Genomic DNA, 24,582 nt, shown 5'->3' with positions numbered 1-24,582 from the left:
TTGCTTGTATGTTGAAGGAGAGCTCAGGCCTGAAACATTGGTTATATATCTTTACCTCCTGTGGATGTTGTGGAGTTTCTCTGGCATTTTCGTGTTTTTACACAAACTCTCTTTCTCTTTCCACACATTGCCTGTCCTGCTGTGCTTCCAGAATTTTCTGTTTTTGTTTCATTGCTTCTTCAGTCAGACAGGTGACCCTCACCTCCTCCATTTGCACTTTGCCTTCCACATACAGTAACCTACAACAACTTCCAAATACAAAACATTCACTTTAAATTCAGTGGCCATGCTGATTTAATTCCCAAAATAATTACAGTGAAGGTAAAAGTCTTGAAATGTGGCAAGATGTTGGAACAAGGGTAATGTGGGCAGCTTTGTGTTCTATTCCAGTGCCCCAATATTTGTCTTGCAAAGCAGAAGGGGGCCGCAAATGACTATCCTGAATGAATGGGCTAATGTCAGAACAGTCAATTTACCATGAGTATCTGTCTATGCAATTAACTGGCCCAGAGATTAATGAGTGAGTGGGAAAGAGGGATTCATGTCGACTGAACAGTGTGAGGTACTTGCTGGAAGTCTGACCACTTACCAACACCAACTTACACTGATTGCAGCCTATACTGGGAATTCCCCCTGGGTCTTGTTAGGGATAGATTTTCCCTTACAGCTAATGAGGCCACTGCATTAACAAGTCATTACCTTAAATGTTTGGAACCAGTGTTATTTGGGGGCTTCAGTGAAAAATGAAAATAGGAAATAAATTTTACTTCTTTCACTTGCTTGGTGCACCCAATACAAATAATTTCACAAGAAGCAATTGATAAGCAATTCATTAAAACTGATAAAATTCTAACCAACCCAAAGATAATTAAGTCAAACTTCATTATAGGTTACATTTCACAACCTTAAGCCATGAACATTTCCATGCTCTGTGGCACAGTAACCATTGTGTTCTCTTTGGTAATAAGTCATTTTTGTGTGTGCTTATCTGTAAAACATTTAGCTGATTCTTAGTCAAATACTGTTATAAATCTTTTTAAATTTTAAGCTCATGCTTGGTTCTATAAGTGCAATTTTATTTAAATAAATCCAGACATATTACATACATTTCCTGCAAGCTAAAGCTTCAAAACAAATTCAATTCTCTAAATGGTTCTTGAATCGTTGAATTATCTATCACCTACCTCATATCAATGACCTATTGAAAATATGCAGTCTATGAATTGAAAAGAATGTAAATTTATTTTTAGTAATGACATTAATTACAGAAATAAAATGTTCAAATCTGCTTGGTTATCTACTTTTTAATCATAATTTCAGATTAATGGATTCTTTCTATGACAATCACAAGCATCTGTTTCTTCTTCCATCCCTGCTGCCACAGGCTATTTAAGTAACATTTTTTGCGCTCAGCTCATGGAATACCTTAATTGATGACTGGAGTTCCCAAGAAAAAGACCTTTAAAATGTGTTTGATATCAATGTAGGTGTATTAGAGGTTGCCAGAGGAGGCACCTGGTTGTCAGATTACATTTCCCCTGATTTATTACAAGTGGAACCTCTTAACCTGCTACCTTAATTTTGTTTGATGAACTTTCTCTGCAAATCTCAGGGACTTTGGCCCTTTCGGTGAACCCACAAAGTCTATGTGGATATGCTTATTCCAGTTCCATTTGCCCATATAAAACCAGGCCAGCAAACAATGAAATTTCTCAATAAAGGGTCCTGACTCTATACATTGACTATTTCTCCCCATGGATGCTGCCTGACTCACTATGTACCTCCAGCAGCTCATTGTTTGCTTAAGATTCCAGCATCTGCAGTTTTTGTCTTTCTCCATCCAACTAATAATGTTACCTTGTGTCATTTGTAAGCAATGAAAACTGCACAAGACTTACACCTTTATTTCCAATCAGTCTGTTCTGCTTGTTTAATTTTAATATTTTGTCATCTTTGCTCTGTTCCAAATTAATTCATTCAAGGGAACCCACCTGAATTGGATTCCCTGAGCTGATCAGGCTGCATCTGGACTGGAAAATTTCCTTCAAGCTATGCTGGACCAGCCCTCGCAGGTACTGAGAAACCTATTTTAACATGCGTTCACGTGAGCCGAGGTGTACAAACGATCTCCAGGAAGACATTGCCAAGAAGGGAGATGGAGCTGGGTTTTAGAGATGGACCAGAGTGATATGAAAGGAGTTACTGGAATCCCATTATGATTGAGAATCTGTTCGAACTTGAGCAGCACAAGCCGCAGGAAGTGGAAGAAACCAGTGACTTGGTAGTATTACCAACACAGGCCACTATCAAAAGGTTTTCAGAGACATACTACTATATTAAAGAAGTGACAGATTTCTTTAAAAATTATCCTAATGCAGTGCAGAATTAAATTGGCTGAAAGTGTTCATTATCTATGTTATTATCTTACTTTAAGATTTCTTTTTATTTGGCTTGGCTTCGCGGACGAAGATTTATGGAGGGGTATGTCCACGTCAGCTGCAGGCTCGTTGGTGACTGACAAGTCCGATGCGGGACAGGCAGACATGGTTGCAGCGGTTGCAGGGGAAAATTGGTTGGTTGGGGTTGGGTGTTGGATTTTTCCTCCTTTGTCTTTTGTCAGTGAGGTGGGCTCTGCGGTCCTCTTCAAAGGAGGTTGCTGCCCGCCGAACTGTGAGGCGCCAAGATGCACGGTTGGAGGCGATATCAGCCCACTGGCGGTGGTCAATGTGGCAGGCACCAAGAGATTTCTTTAAGCAGTCCTTGTACCTTTTCTTTGGTGCACCTCTGTCTCGGTGGCCAGTGGAGAGCTCGCCATAGAACACGATCTTGGGAAGGCGATGGTCCTCCATTCTGGAGACGTGACCCACCCGGCGCAGTTGGGTCTTCAGCAACGTGGATTCGATGCTTGCGGACTCTGCCAGCTCGAATACTTCAATGTTGGTGATGAAGTCACTCTAATGAATGTTGAGGATGGAGCTGAGACAACACTGGTGGAAGCGTTCTAGGAGCCGTAGGTGATGCCAGTAGAGGACCCATGATTCGGAGCCGAACAGGAGTGTGGGTATGACAACGGCTCTGTACACGCTGATCTTTGTGTGTTTCTTCAGGTGATTGTTTTTCCAGACTCTTTTGTGTAGTCTTCCAAAGGCACTATTTGCCTTGGCGAGTCTGTTGTCTATCTCTTTGTCGATCCTTGCATCAGATGAAATGGTGCAGCCGAAGTAGGTAGACTGGTTGACCGTTTTGAGTTTTGTGTGCCCGATGGAGATGTGGGGGGGCTGGTAGTCATGGTGGGGAGCTGGCTGATGGAGGACCTCAGTTTTCTTCAGGCTGACTTCCAGGCCAAACATTTTGGCAGTTTCCACAAAACAGGACGTCATGCGCTGGAGAGCTGCAAGCTCAACTTTAACTTCAAGCCAAAGTTCAAGAACAGTGGAGCCCCCAGAAAGAGGTTCAATGTTGGAAACTTGCAGTCAGACAAAGTGAGAGGAAACTTCCAGGCAAACCTCCAAGCAAAGCTCGAGGATGCAAACTGCCTCACGGACACGTCTCCTGAAACCCTCTGGGATCAGCTGAAAACGGCCATACTGCAATCCACTGAAGAGATACTGGGCTTCTCCTCCAGAAAAAACTTTAAGATTTAGTTGTTAACTAAATAATATTCTATTCTTTCAGACACTTATGGAAATGTATGTTTAAGTGTCTTTTTTTGACTAAGATTCTTCAGCTCTGGAATGTAACCAGAGTTTTCACATTGAAAATATGGGAAATGAATTTTTAATTTAGCATTTTTTACTGAAGATAATATTGGCTAGAAATTTCAGAGACAAGTATATTTACATAGAGAATGGTGGGTGCTTGGAATGTATTGCCAGGGTTGGTGGTGGAGGCTGGTAAAATATGGACATTTAAAAGACTGTCTGACAGGCACATGGAGGTAATAAAAATAGGTTATGGGTGTCAGGTAGATAAGGATTAGATTGTTGCTTACATGAGTCAGCACAACATCATGGGCTGAAGGACCAGAGTTGTCTTGCTGGCCTGGTTAAATGCAATCCTTTTATAAAATTAGGAAAATACTTTTGTGCAAATCCCTGATGTTACATGATCCAATTGGCAGCACCTCCACCTCCATGTACTCTCTAATCATAATGATGTAATTTTATCAAGACTGTCTTTCTCCCTGTGGCCTGGGCAAGATATCACATCATAAAACTTCCCAAAAAATTACTCTATATATAAAAAGCTCAGTGAGACAAATTTAATGTGTTCATTGTAATTATTCCATCAGTTTATTACCAATGGTACATTCTCACCCACATAATTTAAAGTACAACTCCAATGTTATTTTCTTTATTTAAGTTTACATATACAGCAAAACCCTGGGTATCTGGCACTTATGGGGAATTGGTAGATGCCTGATAAGTGAATTTTCTGGTTGCTTGAAATTGCGTGATCGGCGAACTAACTGGAATGGGCTTCAATTTTAAATTTTTGTATTTTTTACCTATTTATTTTCCGCTAATTCTTTGCCAGTTGTTTGAGTCTGCCAGTTGCTTAAATTCCAGAAAACAGGGATTTTACTGTACAAGTTTGTTTCATTTTTAAAAATAAGCCAGTTCTCCTGGATCTATTTAACACTCAGAATCTGTTTAAAATGGCTAGATTCCCCTTCTTCAAATGAAAATTCCTCTCCTTGAGCTATTCTATCCCTTCTAAGACATTAATTTTCCTTTCAGTGTTTTCTCAGTCTTCATCTTTATTTAATTCATGGGCCTTTCAAAATATTTCTGCTTTGCCCAAAAGTGGTATCTGATCTCTTTGTTCAGCTGCTTTGCTGTAGCTCTCTTGCTGTTTTCTAGACTTCACTGACAGATTTCCTTTACATATCCTTAGAAATATTCAATTTTTCTTGTGAGTACTGTTTCAGTTATTTCCTCTCACAGATCTTCTCAGATCCACAATAAATGCATTTCTTAATTCTCACACATTTATAGTATGCTGTTGTTTAATCTAATAGTAACATCTGACAATTTAATGATCATCAGGGCCATGTTTAGGTCATTAATAATTTTTGCTAGTCTGCAGTCAGTGTAGCTGACACTTTTTAAATGTTTTATTCTACAGGGCAATCATTGATCATCTCTAAATTCACCTATCTTTTCTTTATAACAAGGCTTTCTTTTAGCCTTTTGCACCAAAGGCAGATTTCTAATTTTCTCATGTACCTAATCAACTCACTTTTAACTTCATCCCAAGTTAAGAGTGAGAAGGGTTCTTGCATGTTTAATCTAACATACAAACATACTGTACAAGTTGAAGAGCAGTGGCACAATTACAAAGTCTAGAGTTGCAAAGCAAAAGCAGCGTTAAAAGGCTAAGGAAATTTTTCATGTCTCCCATGTCCCTCAACAACTTCTACAGGTGCATGAAATCAGAGAAAACTGTAGTAGAACATCATGCAAACTTCCCTCCTTTCTATGCACTCCATCTACATCTCCTGCTGTCCAGGAAAGACAGCCAATATACTGAAGGGCCCATTCTACTCCGAATCACTCACTCACTCTTCCCACTAGGGAGAAATCTCAAGAGTATGAAAGCACACACCAACAGGTTTTAAGATATGCAGGCTCCTGAATTATCCCCAGCTCTTGTCCTGCTCTTACTTTTTACTCATTGAACTTTATTTTATTTATAACTCTATACTCAGTGCTTCTGTATAAATTGTAGAGATCACCTTTTAGGCTGCTTGCAGAAGAACTCTTCCACTGTACCACGTATAATGTGACAGATAATTTTAATATTAATTAATTTTCTTAAATTAATGACATCTCATTTTTTAAATATTCCTTCTGCTTTTATTTTACCTAGTCCCAGGTTGCTAAAATCGTTATTAATATCACTTATTTATTTTGGTTAATTGGATTAATGATACATTTTGTACTCTCAGCTCTATTTCCTGCCTGCAGGCATTTTTCTGTGAGGAATGAAGTTAAATATAAACAGGATAATAAATTAACTCAATCTGGTTAATGATCAGTCTAATATTTTGAGTCTTCCTCAAGATAATTTTTGAGGAACTTGTTTCAGGCCTCATTTCCACTCTGTAGTTAAAATGAAAGAGTGCAACTTTTTTATCTCAGGACTGAGCTCAGTTGGGATACATACAATATAAACAAGTCTTCTGTTAAAAGTTGGCCAAAAGTTTAAAACATCAACAGCGTGAGGCCCAGCTCAAAGTCCTATCGTCAAAAGGAATTAATCAAATTTTCCATTCAAGTGGTTTCTTGGTCGACATTTATTCATTAGATGTGTAGAATGATTCACCTCATGAAGCTAAGGGTGGTTGTAATTGAGTGCCTGAGGACAGGACAATGCCCACCTCCAATGGTGTAATTTCAAATGTAATAAACTTAATAATTTCCAGCAGTTTTGTGATATAAAGTGGGCTCACATATATTCAATGTAAAGAAAAAGCCATAGTGTAAGGGCATCTCATGAAAATACCCTCATTTTGTTTGTCAGCAAATGTACATAAAATTTATTTTCTTCTTTGGCTTGGCTTCGCCGACAAAGATTTATGGAGGGGTAAAGTCATGCTTATATGGTTAATCTTTCAAGTGGAATGAGGCACCCAAGTGTGCCAGGCTTGAATGTACAGAATGAATGTAATCTATCTTGTATTGTGAACAGTGATATAGGAATAAATTGTATTCTATTAAAAGAGTCAGTATTCAACTCAGCCCTTTTTTTTTTAAACTTGTTTTCTTGGCAGAGTTAGCTAAGGAATGCTATTACCCCAATTTCCAGTGAAAGGATTCAGTAGAAAAGTGAAATTCCAGTTTTTATGTAATCCTAATTCCACAATGAAATGATTGAAATTAAGAGCTAATTTTATGGAAACTTTCAAACCTAACACTCATTCCACATTTTATTGAAATAAAATTCATAACAATCAAAATATTGCTCAGAATTTTGGCACTTAACAAAAAGTTATTGAGAATCACATGTCTGATCATGACATGGCATTGTTCGTGAATAAATACATAATTAGAATCCTCGCATTATTTTAATGTACTAAATGGGAAAAATTCAGAATAAGTCTGACATCTTAACACGATGCTCTTCATATTCACTCCGATACATTCCTGACCCGGTGACTCCTTCATTTTCCCATTGTTCCAAGGCACCATATCAGCTTTATTTCATGATGTGGGCAAAAGGGCTAGGTGTGAGCAGCAGCAGGTGTATCTAAAAATATGGTCCCACCTTGGCGAGGTTACAATGCAGGATGTGGGTGTCTAAACAATGAACATTGTGAGCACTGGATATAGCAAACTCTATGGGACTGAAAGACCTGGCAGGAAAGGTGAGGACTTCACTTTACAACTATCTAGTTATGCTCTTCCAGTACAACACTGGCATCCACTCAACAATATGAAATACCCAATCCAAAAACAAAAATCCCAACTGATCTGGCAATCACTACCCATCAGTGCACTCCCAACCATGAACAAAAGTGACAGTACCATCAAGCATCACATATCCGTTCTGAGACTTAGTTTTGAATTTGTCAGGAGCACTCAACTCCAAACTTTATCTACAAAGTGGAAATAAAGGGCTGAATTCAAGAGGTGAGTTGAGAAAGACCACCCTAACAACATGGCAATATGCAACCTGTTATAGTATCAGAGTTCTAGTAAAGCAGAATTCAATGGGAATCATGGCAAAAATACTTAATTGGCAAGATACTGTTAAATATCAACCATCTCAATCCCAGGACATCACTGCAAGAATATGTCAGGGCAGTGCCAAGGGTCCAATCAGTTAGCTTATGTCAGAAAAACATTGTCGGAGTTCCTATTTCCATCACATTTTTAGACAGTAGGTTTCAGATCACCACACACTCTGGGTGAAATTATTTTCCTCAGATATCCTTTATCACCTCATCTGAAACAATGGTCTTTTGATTTTAGATATCACTATTATGGGGAAAAGTTTATCTTTATCCACCTCTAGTTTGGAGGGAGGCAGGAGGGTGCGATGGGCTAATGGAAAACGGAGAAGCTGATGTTGATGGCATTTGGTTGGAGGGTTCCCAGACGGACTATGAAGTGTTACCTTTAGCTGCTGCGCTCCTCCAGCACTTTAGTGATTTTACTACAATCACAGTGTCTGTGGACTTTCGTGTTTCACTTCTCCAGTTTGAGTATATGGTTGGGAAATATACACAGGTTAACTCCACCACCTAGTGGACTGCAGCATTATAACATCACAGTTGGAAACGCTGGATTTCAGACATTTTCCACTTACAGACTGCATTAGTATAGCTAAATCACCTAACAATTACTGACGGCACTAGTTAATGTCATTATAGGAGATAATACATAGTAGCTAAGCTGGTTTGAGTAATTTTCTCATATTAAATCCTGAAACTTTAAAACATGAATTCACTGTTTCTTTAAGTATGAGTGGTGAAAGTATATTAGGCTTGATATTTTCTTGAGCAGCACTGACTTTTCCAATGCTAAATGTATAAAATCTTATCTTCTCCAGACTAGAATGTATTATCCAAGGTTTCTCCATTAAATTGAGCCAGTCAAAAAATTCAGACAAGCACTTCCTGTCATAGTTCATGTTTGTGCAGTGTGTTCATGAACATTCGATTGAAGGTTTGTTGAGGAATTTGGTTCCAAAGCATTCCTGCCATTAACTTTTCATAACTCAGCCAGATTCCATTGCCATTACTGTTATGTCGCAGCACTATTTACAAGGCTCCTTCTGAGGAGTCCCTTTAACCTGTGGTGGCCACTAGACACCAATCATCGACCCCCACCCCAACACATCAATCCATAAAATCCATGCTTTGGCTGCACCCAGCCACCCTTTACTGCCTGCCTTTTTCAATCCACAGCTTACTTACACCCATTGGTTCTCCACAGCATCCCAATTCCAGCCATTCACCCAGATGACCTGCTGTTCATCCCACAGGCTTCATTAAAATAGCCCACTTAGCCTTATACATTGTTGTTGCTGAATTTTCAAGCAGTGTGGTCACAACCAAGATCGCCATGATATGGTCATCATTCATGCTCATTTGCCTTCATGCTGCTATGCTTGAAAGTATTTGTGCCAAGGAATCATCCTACAGTAAGGCAATCTATTTGGATATCTATTTGGCTAAAATGATGTGAGGAAATCAAGTAACTTGGAGGCCTCGAAAAGATGAGCAATTTTGAGGTGAAAAATATTTCAGAAAAAGTTTGGAAGTAGACCAGATGTAAATGCAAAGTAGTCTGAGAAATGCTTGTATAATTAATTGTACAATAATGTATACATTGCCATAAATAATACTGGTGATACTGATGGAGCAAATCACCTTGTTTGCCTAAACAGCAGGAAAAAGTTAACATATATCATGTATTTGGTATTATTAATGACAATTAAAGAAAGCTTGATGCAAAAGGGGAAAGCAGGAAAAGTCAAATAAAGGAGCAAATGGGAACTTCATCTCTGGCTACGAGCTTTTTGGGAAAGATGAGGAAAAATAAGCACAGGAATTTGGCAGCATTGAAAAAAATGAAACTATTACAGGGTCAGTGATAATTCAGTTGAAATGTCAAATTCAGAGAAAACAATTGAACAAACAAAATGAAATTATAGACAAAAGATGGTAATTTTCACAAAGGTACAAGAACTTGTACTGAGATACTTCAATCATCCTAATATGGATTAATGATGAATAACATTGCAAAGTGCAAAAAAAAGAGGAACTTCTGAATTATATCCAAAAGGACTTTCTGAGTCAGTTTTTCTCCGATGTCAAGAAGAGGAAACTGTGTCCAATCCAGTTCTCAATGAAGTGTACTTCAGCAGCCTAGCATCTTGGAAACAGTGATTAAATCATTAAGCTTAGAATAGTTATGGGACTGCACAAAGAACAGTCAAATTTAAAAATGCATGGCTGGAAGAATGACAATTTCAATGAGTTGAAAGGAATCTAGACCAGATGGAATGAGCTATAATTTGGGTTCAGAGCAGACAATCCCAGGAAGGGAAAATGAGAAAGGGCAACTCAATTTCTGCAATACTTCCACTTGTAAACATTAAACATAAAACGCTGCTACGAGTTCTGAAAATGGATCAACCTGTAGTTCCATAAATAAGAAAGGAACAAATTACCTCTTTGGAGTCAGTTACTCCTAGCCTTAGAGTCTCTTGGTTAAGCAGTGACCTTAGACCTGTTGAATGGTGTGTCAGAGGGCTTATCGTTAAAAAGTTGCATGTCACTATGATTCCAGCTTGTTCTAAACCACAGTAAATCATACCTTTAGGCAATGTTACCAATTTTAGGTTCAACTGAAATTCATTTGAGAGCACAGTCACGTCACCCTTAGAAGGGTTTTGATAAGAACAGAATGTGGAATTCAATTCCTAAGATGTAAAACTTGTGCACTACCACATTCCTGCTTGGCCAAATAATCACAGGACTCTAGATCCTTTTGTAAAAAAAAATTAGACAGGCCCTTCCAGTCCATAAACTCATGCTGCCCACATACACCCAATTAACCCTGTACATCTTTGGAGTGGGAGGAAATTGAAGCTCCCAGCAGAAGCCCACACAGACAGGGGAAGTATAAATTCCTTTCAGACAATGGCAGATTCGAACCCAAGTTGTTGGCGCTGTAATAACATTGCACTAACCTCCTGAAAAATGTAACACCCAGTGACTTGAACCCTGGTCCCTCAGATTAAAAATCTGATGCTCTATTATCTAGATCCTCTACTGATTAAAAAGGAGAAATGTTCCATTACTGTCACATTATACTACATTTAGAATGTAACATACATGAAATTCTTTAACTTTGTCTACCATAAGGAAGAGAGTCACCAATTTGCCCAGCGTCCCTCATAGGGATGAGCCCCTGCAAGGAACAAACTCGTGACCCCTGGTTTACAAGATTTACAAGACCAGTGCTCTAACCACTGAGCTATCAGAGCCTCTTTCCAGTCAAATGACCTGAGGGAGAGAGATTTGAATACAAAACCAACATGATTTATGAATGCAGGTCAACACCAGGATTTACTGCAGCAGATTTTTCAATTTGAGTTTCTCATACACATTGTCCAAAGTACACATGCCTGAAATTCTGACTTGCTGCAGTTGAAAGATCAAATTTATTTATTTTTTTTAAATTGTATTTTTAAATTTAGACATACAGCACCATAACAGGCCCTTCTGGCCCTGGGCCCATTCCGCCCAAATACACCAATTAACCTACTACTCCCCCACCCCCGACACATTGTTGGAGGGTGGGAGGAAATCGGAGCACCTGGAGGAAAGCCATGCAGACATGGAGAGAATGTACAAACTTACAGGTAATGGTAGATTCAAACCCGGGCCACTGGTGCTGTAGTAGTGTTATGCTAACCTTAACTATATCAGTAAACTAATTGAAATAAATTAAAAGAGACAATAACTACAAAAAATAGATAATATTCACAGTAATTCTGCCATTATGAGGGCAGTCCACGATTAGTATAGCAAAGGGAAGTTCAAGAGCTTGATAGCTGTTGGAAAGAAACTATTTTTTTGTTTTTATGATTAAAATTTTATTTAAAAAAAATTCCCCAAGCCCTTGAGTCAATGTTAGTTATGTAAATCATATGTTACAAAACATATATTTATCCATAAAATAGAAACATGGCAGAAAAAAACATCAATAGTTACCATGTGTCTATTTAGACCTCTAATAAACAGAAAAAACTGCCATTCATTAATATGCTTCACCACAACATCCACCACTATTGCCCCCCCCTTTCCAAGAAACCTAGATATTTGCCCCATTTTTGTGTATAGATGTTCAATTTATCAAACTGTTTGTAAGACGTGTTCAAACACTGTGACTTTGGCTACTTCTAAGGCCTACTTCTAAAATGATGGCCCCCCAAATTCTTCCAACCTCTGTATAATTTGTCTTCCTACCATTATACTTGTCTGAATCCAATTTTGAGAGCATTTATCCCCAAATAACACAGGTGTGTCTCCCAAGACAAAACGTCTGGGGCAAAAAGGAATTTGAATATCTGAAACTTCACCAATATACTGATGTATCATAATCCAAAATTCTTGAATTCTGGGACAAGACCAAAGTGCATGTCCCCTTTATCTGCTTAATCTATATCGCCTTGCTGGAGTCCAATAAAAACGATGTAGAGAAGGCCACAATGGGAGTACCAGATGCAGTAGATGACTCCCGTGGATAGACATCAAATGTTGTTTCATGCGGAAGGACAGTTTAGGGCCCCAAATGGTAGTGAGGATATATGGTATGATGACATCTTGCAATGGTAACATAGTTCTCAGCCCCTAACACAATTGTGAACTAGTCCTGGAAAGTTATAGGAATTAACTGACAATCAAACAATCAGGGAGGTACAGTTGGCATAGCGGTTAGTGCAGCACTATTAAGAGCACCATCAACCAGGTTTGAATCTCCGTGGTAAGGAGTTTGTACATTCTCTCTATGACCGCATGTGTTTCCTCCTGTCACTCTGGTTTCCTCCCACATTCCAAACATGTACGAGTTAGTAGGTTAACTTTCCAAACAGGAATGATGTTTCTTGAACTACAAATGTGCACAAATCATCTTGTTGAAAGTATTTTGGGCCCTGTACAGGTCAAACAATGGCAGCCATAATGATTAAAATTAAATTGAGAAGCTCACAACCACAAGATTTTCAGTATCGAGAATCTAGCTGGATATAAAGATTATTGGTGGGATGTACTGAAGAGAGATGCAAGCTACATTAAACCCATTAAACAATGTCATCACACAATGAAAATAAACAAGAAATTTGTGTCATCTACTTTTACATACTGGGTCAGTTCATTTCGTCTTCTTCTCCTTCTGTCTTTTTAGGTTGAGTGGGTGGGGAGGGGGGGCTGAAGGAGGGAGGGAAGGGAGGGGGGAAAAAGGGGAGAAAATGACACTGTGTATATTCAAGAGGGAAATGTTTGTGTGTATTTTGGTCAGTATGGTTCATAGTGTGTAAAAAAGAGATGCAAGCTACAGAGGACCTATTGGGAAAGAAATTGGGTAAAGCTAACCTTCTTTAATTTTGCAGCTAATATAATTTAAAAAAAACACCCTCTCTTCTTCCTCCCACTAAAGAGGAAGCTTTAGAGTGTGAAAGCATGCACCAGAAGTCTTAAAGCCAGTTTATTTCCTGCAATCATCAGGTTCCTGAATTAAGGCTATAACCATGCTGTCATGTTGCCCTTGCCTGGTGCTGCTTGATCTTTCAATCCTACTCTGTGTTCTTTACATGGCAGTTTAAATTTTAGAGATAACTTGTCAATCTGTTCTCACAGCAACCCTTCTTATTGTACTAGATATTTTATAAAAATTAAATTTAAACTAATTGTGTCTGTGTTTGGTATATCTTATGTACCCATATGGCAGCAGCAAGCAAGAATTTGTGCATTTCTGCACATGACAATAAGCTCTCACCATCATTTCATCTGCTCATCAAGATTATTGTTTTAAACCTTGGTTTCAAGTCTTTTGTTCAACACATCAGTTAACAACCTACAATTGACTCGTCTTTTCATTATTATAAGTAAATAATAATAATACGATACTTCTAAATGATTAAAATTTTCATTCCCCTTTATTGACATTAAGTATTACAATATTCTTTTAAAAACCTTCTGTTTGGCAGCATCATGTTTGGACTGTAAGCTTTATCATTAAATCACATTAATGCTTATTCCTGCAGTAAAAGGGACAACTCACAATAGTTTCTAGTGTTCCTGTTGGAAAAAGTACATACTCAATCACAAGTTTAAAACAAACAGGAGGGCTGCATGGAATGGTATAAGATAGCAGAATTTGTATCATGAAGGCCAAGAAAATTCACGTTGATTCAATATACAGTTTTGTATATTTATGAACAACATGTTTTGAATGAACACAACAGTCTTTTTAAAGTTTTCAGTTCCATAAGTCACAATCATGGACAAAAGATATTGATCATTAACCTTGCTGCTGTACACAACACATGGTAACGAAAGCAAGAGATAAATCTACAATTAAAATATCAAACACAAAATCCTATGTAAATATCAAACAATAAATATTAATTTAATAGCAACATAACAAACATTTTACTTTATTCAAAGTTATGAAAACATGAATATTTAAGAGGAAATGAGTGTGCAGATTGCATTTCCATAAAGTGAGGAAAACTGAGAGGACCCAAATATGTGTGGGATTGTTAATTGGGTTTAGACTGCTTTTCTAAGTGTTGAATTTTACATTTTCTTAAGGTTTTCATTTAATTTGGATCATCAACGAAGTATTACAAATAAAGTCATGTTTTTAGCTCTTTCTCCAATCCTGCCATATTTTGCATTGGGAAAGTGTCAACATCACGCCTGTATTGATGTTGTGATATTAGATGGTCTTTTGTCACTTCTGTTGGGTTGCAATAGTTGGTACAAAGTTTTACTAGTCAATTTTCTCCATCTATTGAGACTACAATTTTACATTTCGGAATGTTTTTTTAAAAAAAATTAAAATAAAAAGTGTAATATTCAGATTGTTCCTGTCACATCTACTCATCTAAATTAAATCTCAGCATGGACACACACAATAACTATGGCACTTTTCCTCCTTTCTCAATTTTAATGGTTAACAGACTAGCAAAAGAAACTCACTTTAGAACGCATTTGGGTTCCTTGCATATTTTATCTCTCTTAAGTAACTTGTATTTTAATATGTATTGATGATAAATAGTTGAAATAGGACATCAGCACCAAAGCCAAGATGAATATTAATTATGAAAAATGTTAAAAATATATTAATATCTCACCTTTCATTGCAGGACATTCTCACTCCACTGATTACATGGAAAAATACAAAAAGCCTTATTTAAAATCACTGAGACCCTTTACTTGAAAAAGCCAACTGATTCTGGATTAAAGCTATCATAAACAGTAAACTATAGCCACTAGGAACACTTAATTAAAGTTGCTTGTAAGTGGTACAAAAGTGAGAAAACCACCATCTCCCTTGGATGCTAACTCTTTATCATTAGATGATATAGCCTTAATGCTTCCAATCTGCTGATTGCGACCCATTAGAAAGTGTTCACTAGTGCATTTCCACAAGGCATTTGATAAGATGTACAAAGTTGTGACAAACTGTGAGAGTAATATATTGCATGGATAAAGGACCATCTCCAGCAGAAGAGGGAGATTGGGAAAACACTCATCACTGGGATTGGCAATCAATAAGAAGGGGTCAGTGCTGCTTCAACTATTGAAAATCAAAATTGATGACTTTCTTGAAGGGACTCAGGTTACAATCAGAAAAATTGCTGATGAAACAAAAAGCAAGTGGGGTTAACATGTTGTGAGGAATATGTAGAGAGCCTTCAAAGGGTTGAGTGGGCAAGAATATTGCATTGAAAAGTGTGATATTATCCACTTTGGAAAGAAGAATTTAAAAAACAATTAATTAGTTGTGGAGAGGCTGTAAAATGTGACACAAGGTGATCCATCAAACAGAAATGGTGAGGATGCAGATACAAATTATTGTTAAGTTTATTCCAAAGGAGATACAATATACAAGTACCTGTAAATAAGTTTTGATACAACTTTCAGTGTTAACAAGTCTGAAACATCATAAACAGTCCCAATTTCCATATTCAGGGAAGCATTGGAGGCAATGAAGAACTAGTAGACCAAGTTGATTCCTTGGATGAAAGGGTTAGTTACGAAGAGAGGTTGTGCAGGTTAGAAAAATGTGGGTGATTTGATAGAAATATATCAGGTTGATTGACAATTGGATGCTGAGGATATTTTCCCTTGTGGGTGGAATTAGAAGTAGAAGGCATAGTTCAGAATAAGGGTTACCCATCTTTCAGGTGTTCATGAAACATTAGTATTCTTTACCTCAAAGAGCTGTGGATGAAAAGTAATTGAACATATTCCAGGCAGAAATATACCAACTACAAGTGAGTCATGGGGTGGGTGGGTGTGTATATACAGGTGGTGTATATATACACAAGAGTGAGTGTGTGTGTGTGTGTGTGTGTGTGTGCGTGTGTGTACACGCGCGTGTATTTGTTTTGAAGAAATCCTGTTTAATATTCAGATATGATGCAAACAGTGCTCCAAATCCTACTATGAAATATAATGATATTTAATCAACATTTAAAGACTATAAAAATAAATTATCTGTAAAGGGTATAGGACATCATTGATCATTTGTACATTCCTTCAATTGATCTTCAGCAGATTTTCCAGTTAAATATTTATAATAAAAAATCCAGTGAAATTGGGATCAATCTGCTCTGACTGCCATCAGTTCTAATTTCATACTTTTTAAAAGTATATTAGGGTCTATGTTTGATCAGCCACCATCAGTATCAAGGAATAACTAGACAAATGCATCATGGGACGATGTAGAATACAGATTGCATTGCCTTTTTAATACAGACCTCAGACTCAACTGAAGCTTTTTACCCTATGACAAATTTCCAGGACATGGATTAAAGTGACACAATTACTTTTTCAGACGATAGTGTTCTCTTTTCTTAACCATTCCAGTCCACATTTTAATGCTTCAGTTAACATCAAAAATACCATGATACTGTTATCATGTAGGTTGGACTGAATAGGGCTGGCATACTCCTCACTCTGAAGAACAAATCAGTAGTTTTTAATGTGCATTTCTATGCATAGATTCAATTTTCATAATTTTGTAGGATGGAATTTCTACTCACATTCTGAGATGCTCACATAGACCCATGAATGTCAAACTATCATCTGCCTCAGAAAATTCTGGCCTAAGGTGCAAGTCTGGATACCATTGGATTAATCCAGGAGTTTAGCATTTATTCAAGATTAATATGCCAGTGGTGAAATGAAGATAGTTGCATTGACAATGGAGCTGTCTTTTTAACTAAATAAAAATCATCATAGCTTTGGAGAACAAAAATAATCTTGTCTGTAGAGAGGAGAGCTCTAGCTATTAAACAGGATAGTTAGTCTGTCCTTCAATCAACATATTCAAACACAGATAATCTCATTTATCTTCAAGTGCGCATAAAATGATGGATCAATTTACATACCAGTAAAAATAATTGCAAATTAAAATATTAATTGTTTGTAAACCCTTATTCTTGGATATATTAGATTTTGTTCAGGTACAAATTAATTAACATTAATGATTGTTAATGCTGGCACAGGTCAGGGTGAGACTCCTGGAGGTAATAAAATAATTGGTTTACGTCCAGCATCGCCAAAAGAATTTGCATTAAATTAAATTTAATAAAAGTTAATTAAGAGGCAAGATTACTGCCACTACTACTGACTTACCCAGGAATTACTCCATACGATACTCCATATTCCATGTTACCCATAGAAATTCTTTATACTGAATGACCATTTTGATATAAAATTTCTTGTAATGAGTTGAAACTTTCACAGAATAACAATATGAAATATAGCAACAAAGCAGTATTAAAATGTAGATCCTTAATGATTCTGGGTCATTGCATATTTAGAAAGCAAGCCTTGTAACAATTAAAGCATTTTACTAAAAAGAAATTGTAGTGTACTTTTTTCAAAGTGCTTATGATGAATCACTTTTGGGTGGTACTAAATTTTGCCAAAGTTAGTAACAAATTCAAAGGAACTGAAAATAAGTGATAAACTCTTATATACCTAATTTATAACAGGAACGTCAACACATGGGTATTTAAAAAAAACAAAGAACTGTTCAAAGAAGCCTACCTCTAAACTTCCTGAGCTGCCAGGGTCACTGTCAGTGATGTGAAAATAAAGGAGCCAGTAGCCAATCCTGAGAATGTTAAAAGCTACTGCCTCAAAGGCTTTGTGGATGTTATGACTTCTACTCTGCCACACTTCCACCGGGGGGGGGGAATAGACCTTCTGGAATAATAAGGTGAAAATTGTCTTTGGTCACCAGAGCAAAATGTGTGAATAAGTGTCAGCTGATGATTGCACTAATGTAATGAGCACTATAAGTTTAAAGGTGGGAGGCAAGCACAATTGGCAAACAATGTTCTCACATATGTTCAATGTCTCATCCAATCCCAATTGAAAGCAATGAGCATTCAAGTAAGTTCATTGGGTCACCCTTCATTTTTTTTTGCACACTAACAATTAATTTCTAACTTAACAAAAATGAAAAAAATGAGCAAATCTCATTTATTCAAACAAGACTCATTTCTTTTGAGCAGACAAAGAATAGCTGGAGGACCTCAGAAGGTCAAATAGAAATACATAACTTGACTTAGGCCCGATTGAGTAATGTCCAATTGCAGATAGCCCAAAAGTCACCGTAAGAGCTTAATAAAAATTAAAAAATTTACACCGAGACTGATGTTGGTGGGCGTTAGCGGACATTAAGTCACACACCATGTGTTCAACACTGGCTCAAAAACCAAAACAAAACAATTGAGCTTCCAGCAATCATACACAGCAAGCAATAGTACACTTAAATTATAGTACAGTTCATATATGTAATTGAAATATATGTTTGTACTTTTTATTGTTAATGTAATTACATTAATGTGTACCCTCCCTATTTACTACTAAAAAAGCACACTACTGTATTATATTTTTCTAGTCTCGATAGCATACAAGACACCAACATCTGGCATCAAATCACGTGGTTTCTTGTTTGCGTGTTATCTCGCTAGCTAAATTTTATCTGAAAATATACAGCACATCACCTAGAATCATTTATGCCATATTGATTTGCATCCCCACTTCCAAAACGTAACCCGGATGCAAGTCAATGCATGGCTGTAGTTAGACAATGTTTAGAGTCAAAACCCTTTATCAAGACCAAGATAAAACAGGTAAATTTATTTATATTATATATATATAGAGAGAGAGAGAGAGAGGAAGAAGCTGGGTAGAGGCTCTTAGGACACAAGGTGAGAAGTGAAGAAACAGGAAGAGAGAAACCCATGATTGGGGGAAGGGGGGAGGAAAAGAGGTAAAGAAAAGTTAGAAGAAAAAATGAGTACAGGAATAGATAAAGGAATTGGAAAAAATGGAATCAAATGGGGATGGGAACACAGAATTCATGTTGTTAGGTTTAATGTTGGCCAAAAGCCTTAATGTGTCAAGTTAAGGAACAATTCATCATTTTCCTCCTGGATAGCCTATCCACATTAGATTCTAGTTTCCATCTGCACTCAATTTTTTCACTCTCTCTAACTTTTCTTTCCCCCCCCTCCCAAAAAACTTCCTGATTGTTCCTCCCTCTACCTGTCTCTTCACCTGTCACATTTTCTTTCCTATCACATCTGGGCCACATTCACCAGCTCCTTTACTACTGTATATGTGTAATTTTACCTTTTTATCTTGCTCTTGATAAAGGGTTCTGACTCAAAGTGTTGACCGACGATTTCTATCTATGAATGCTGTTTGCCCTGCTGAGTGGCTTGAACAATTCTGCCTGCTCAAGATTCCATCATCTGCAGCTTTTGCATTTTTATTTTTTTTAATTCAGGTGAAATTTTGGGCATGAATGTCTCTTACCACTCTTCTTCCAAAGTTAAAGCAGATGACTATGAAACAGTCCAAGGAAATTTATCTCGTATGTTTATTGTTGACTGAATAATCTTATAGTGAAGAAGCTAAAATCTGACTTTAACCCGAAATTTTACTGTTTCTCTTCCCAGCAATGGCCTGATCTACTGAGTACTTCTGATTCATTCTAGCTATGATCGCAGAATGTCTCAGTGCTTTAAATCCAAACAAATGCAAAATTAACATTTTATAGTAATCAGCAGATCTGAAATATAACCAAACACTACCAGGGCACTCAAAATTATATTTTGGTCCAAGTCTCAGCCAAAGATAATATCTTGATCTGTTTATTCATAATTGCAAGGAATAGTTTTGGTTACAAGTGAACAATTTAGAGATGATGTTTGAAAAATTGAATCTTTAGAACTTATTTCACTTGCAATAACTCTTGGATACTCAGCTAAATGTATCCATACATCTGCTTGCCTTGAGTTGTCATTCTTATTGAATTTCAACACCATTCTGGCAATTGGTTTAAGGACTACTAACCCATCTACTGGCTACAAAAAGAAAAAGTGATCCTCATTAATACTACTTTTTCTAAGCATTGATTAATTAGGATGCCAATGCTAAAAGAAAATTTCCAAGAATTTTAAAAGTGACTGAGAATGGGATAGAGATCTCAGTAGGGTATAATGATAGATATTTCAGAAGTGCACAGGTTTGAAATCATAAAACAGCTATCAGAGTTCTGCTTCTGCATCTACATTATACGCAGTGTCTTATTGGTATTAAGTTAATCCAGTTCTGTATACTTGGTTCCGCTCTTTAAAATGCAATAGAATAGTCTTCAGTGATACTTTCTATTATGTTAATGCTGTGGAAAACATTTCTGTAAGAATAAGTGGAAATATAAAAGAGAAATCTAAACAGATGTCATTGTATCTTTGACAATTTCATTACCAATAGATCAGGTACAGTTATCAAAACATTCAATGTTGTGTTTTTGGTACGTAGTCAGTGTAGCAAAGTATGCAATTAGTTCACATACATCGTTTTCACTTTTTTTTCCCTGGGATTTAGCACGACAAATCTGCACACACTTTGGTCAGACTGTTGTTGCTGTCTTTATCTTACAATGATGAGAGATTTGATTCAGAGCTTATTTGCTTCTATGACCTTTTCAAGGATATCGTCAATTGTGTCTGTTTCATAACTGATATCCTTTAAGTCCAAGTGCGGTAGAATGGAACCCAGCAGATGCCCGACCTTAATGCGCAATGACTTCAGCTTGGCCAGTAAACTGTTGAAATATAACAGAAGTTCTTTTTACTTATTTGTACTCATTTTACAGATGAGTGACAGTGATGGGAAGTAGAACATTTGAACTAAAAACTTAGTTCATAGGAACTTGCTCATTCAATTTGGTTGACATCATATTGTTATTTTAGCTTCTTTAACAAAATAAGCCTGAAGTCATTTGCTTTATACTGCCATATGTCATTTCAGAAAATGTTCCAAGCATTCAAAATTACTGACTCCCTATCATTTTTGACAAGTCAGGTTCTGAGCCCAAAACCTCATTTTTCAGTATCGTCAATATCTTTCATTACACATAACAGCAGTACATCCTCTGATAGTTCATCTTCTCTGTGTCCCGCTCCTTCAAGTGGATTTCAAAAGGATACGCAGGATATAAGCAGGACTTGGCATGAAATTGTACACACAGTGGTACTGGATAAGGTCAAGTAACTAGATGGTACAAAATAATGCACTGGCTAGGAAAGCTTCTCCAAAGATATTTCAAGAGCATTGATAGTAACCAATGCCCATAAATTGCAACTGCATTTAATATGGCGTTAATCAAGGTTTGAAAGGAGTGCCAAATACCTATAGATGTCCTCGACTGTTTCAATATCTTCTGTTTTAGACAAGAATTTGTGGGATTGTTCACAAAATCAGTTCTATTATAGCCCCTTTCAGATATTTCATGTAGATCTTTGATTACTTGCATTAAGCATTTCAATAAAGACTGTAGTGCCTCAGGTCTTCAGATGTACAGTGAGCTCCAACTTGAAGAGAGATTAAAAGTCCAGAGGTATGGTGTCAATAAACTTTTACTCAACATCAATAAAATGAAGGAGATGATCAATGACTTCAAAGTGAGGGCACAAGCCACACCCCCATCCACATCAATAGCACTGAAGCGGACAAAAGTAGATAGCTTCAAGTTCTTAGGAATAAATATCTTTAAGAGTTAACCTGGGCCAAACATGCTAACACAAAAGTCAAGAAAGCACACTGACCTCCACTTTCTTAGAAGACTAAGGAAGTTCAGCATATCCTACTTGTTGCTCACTAACTTCTGGAAGGGCATCATTAAAAGTGCATCTGGTGGATGCATCACAGAGTGGTAGGGAGTTGCTCTGCTCAAGATTGTGAAAAGCTGCAGATGGTATTGAATGCAACTCAGAACATCACCCAACATTTCTTCCCCTCCATCCCATGTCTTTTGTTGTCAAGAAAACACAGCCGTCACATTGAAGGAGCCATCCTACCCTGATACACTCTCTCTCCCAAGGGGGGAAGTCTCAAGAGTATGAAACCATGCCAAACAAGCTTAAAGACAGTTTTTTTTCCCCACAACCATCAGTCTCCTGGATGATCCTCACAACAGTTTTAATATGCTGCATTTGCTTTGATCTTTTGATTGAAGAAAAAAATGATCTTTTCTTTCTAATATAACTATAAATTGCGCTCTCCTTTTTTGCATAGCTTTATGCATGATATGAACTAATTTTGTGGACTGCACACAGAATAAACACTGTACTGGGTATAACATGGCAAATCAACTTAAAATTTAAAAACAAATGTGAAAATATTTCACATTAACTGACTGATCACATCTATCAACTTCTGATTATTTTATCTGGGAGGAAACTTCAAGCCCCAAGATTAGACCTGCCTTCTCCTCAACATTCCCCATGAAATGTGTGCTGTACTCGTGAACCTGTGAATTTGACAGGAGTAGTTTATGCAGATATCTCTGTATCTTACCTGTCAATTTCTACCAAATTCTTATACCTGGATTGAACCGTATTGTTAGATAACATATTATTTGAAATGATCCTTAACAAATAAAAATTCAATTTCTCAGAAATTACTTAATAAGTTTCCAAGAATTTGAAATTGTAATATTTTGCTCATAGGTGTTCGACAACCAAAACTGTTTTTACCCTTTAATAAGATGCTTTAATTACCTGTTAGCCTGTGCAACTCCTTGGCTGGTGGAAGGGACCAATGCCTCTTTATGTACTGCACTGGATCTCAGGGCCTCGTCCAATTTTTTCTCCAGCTCTTCCTTTTGGCTTTTTAATGTTTCAATCTCTGTCCGCATCAGCTCTAGCTCAGAGTATCTATATGCAGCAGCTGATTTTTTAGTCCAATAAAATTCATCCCCTCTGTTTCTGATGGCTTTCATATCCTGCTTTATTGTTTCACACTCTGATCGGAATTGATCTCTTTCTTGTTCCATTTTCACAAGCTGGAAAAAAATACCATTAGCATTTTAGTTCCCACGCCTATAAGAATCAATTTACATCTATCATATTACTCAAAAAAATATGGGTGACTTGGAAGAAACCTTTCTTGCTGCTCTCGTCCATCTTGATGGCATATGCAATTTTGAAGTTTTATCAGAGTTGATTAAGTGAGCATTTTATAGACAGCAGACACTAGAGCCACAGAGAAATGTTGGTCATAGAAAATTAATGTATAGGGTGATTAAAATGAGCCAATTAAATGGGCTGCTTTGCATGGGCATGAACATGTGCTTATTTGGTTTATTAGGAAGTAAAACACTTAATGTAAGATTCTCCAACCTGCTCTCATAGCCACAATATTCTATTACTGGACCAGTTGATGCTATGGTTATTAGTAGTGCACAAGATATTGATAGCAGTAAACATGGAGACGCTAATGCCACTGAACAACACCATATATTCTGTCTGGACACCCTCCAACCAGAAAGCATTAACAATGGCTTCTTAGGTTACTTGGGCCACCTCTCCCCTACAGTAGAGAACATCTTTACCCACTTGATTCTGAGAGTTGTTACCTTGTATTCTGAACATACAAAAGTAATTTCCACTCCAATCTTCACCCCTTCTTGAATTTAACTGTGGATCTGAGGTGTCCATTGATCTGAGTTATTTTGCACATACGGATGAAAACAAAAGTAATGAACTCAAAAATAATGAAGTCAAATCTTGAAAATTAAAAAATACAGCAGTGGTGTCCAGTTAAATCAGATTCTTTAGGTTTGAGGAGTTTTCTTAATCTTTAATAGATTCTTTGAGGCAAAAAATCAAGATAAGTTTGAAACCAGATAGGTTCCTTTTTAAAATAAAGAAACATTCTTATAGTATCAGATATAAAGGTTAAAATTATGAATTGCACATGATGAGATTATTTGTTATTCAGATTTCATCAGCCACCTGTAACCAAGAAACCTGGATGCGAAAGAAATATTACCTATTTTCAAAATGTGGCTTTGAATTAGAATCACACAAATTATATATTATGTGATGCTTCTTTTTTGTTAACAAACAGATGATTAAAATCTACATGAATTCATAGTTGAGTAAGATTCAAGTAAGTTGTTAACTATCAAATACTAAATGAGAGAAAATGTCTTGCATCACTTGTATGGAGGTTGAAATCTATTCCTTTTGTTATGAACCCAGAGGACGCATAAACCCAGCAGCAATAGATATTCCCCAAGACAAATGGTTACTTCAACAAAAGTTGCTTTTAATTATCTTTAAACATGAAAACAGAATCATACTTTAACTTATCACGATTGACTTAACTAACCTAACTTAACCCCCTTCTAATTATAAGTGCACATGTATGTAATGTGTGTGTAAGTTCAGAAAAGTTCTTTGGTTCACAGCCCAATCTCACTTCTCATTCCTCCAAGTTCAGTTTGCAGGCAATTCTTA

General features: G+C 36.9%; 1 protein-coding gene across 3 annotated transcripts in view; it reads right to left on the bottom strand.

Moving 5' to 3' along the window:
* Positions 1–13,655: 13,655 nt before the first annotated feature.
* Positions 13,656–24,582, bottom strand: part of LOC138740458 (MORC family CW-type zinc finger protein 3) — a 75,755-nt gene continuing 64,828 nt past the window's right edge. For all 3 annotated transcript variants that reach the window (XM_069893107.1, XM_069893105.1, XM_069893106.1), the window contains 2 exons: positions 22,840–23,123; positions 13,656–20,882 (listed from right to left, as the gene is read on the bottom strand). In XM_069893107.1, the coding sequence (XP_069749208.1) occupies positions 20,735–20,882; positions 22,840–23,123 (432 nt within the window). In that variant the 3' untranslated portion in view covers positions 13,656–20,734. The remainder of the gene's footprint in view (positions 20,883–22,839; positions 23,124–24,582) is intronic.

The sequence above is a fragment of the Narcine bancroftii genome, chromosome 8 (assembly GCF_036971445.1).
Source record: "Narcine bancroftii isolate sNarBan1 chromosome 8, sNarBan1.hap1, whole genome shotgun sequence".
Taxonomy (NCBI): Eukaryota; Metazoa; Chordata; class Chondrichthyes; order Torpediniformes; family Narcinidae; genus Narcine; species Narcine bancroftii.
Note: the sequence above shows the minus strand (reverse complement) of the source record. Positions and strands in the feature narration are given on the sequence as shown.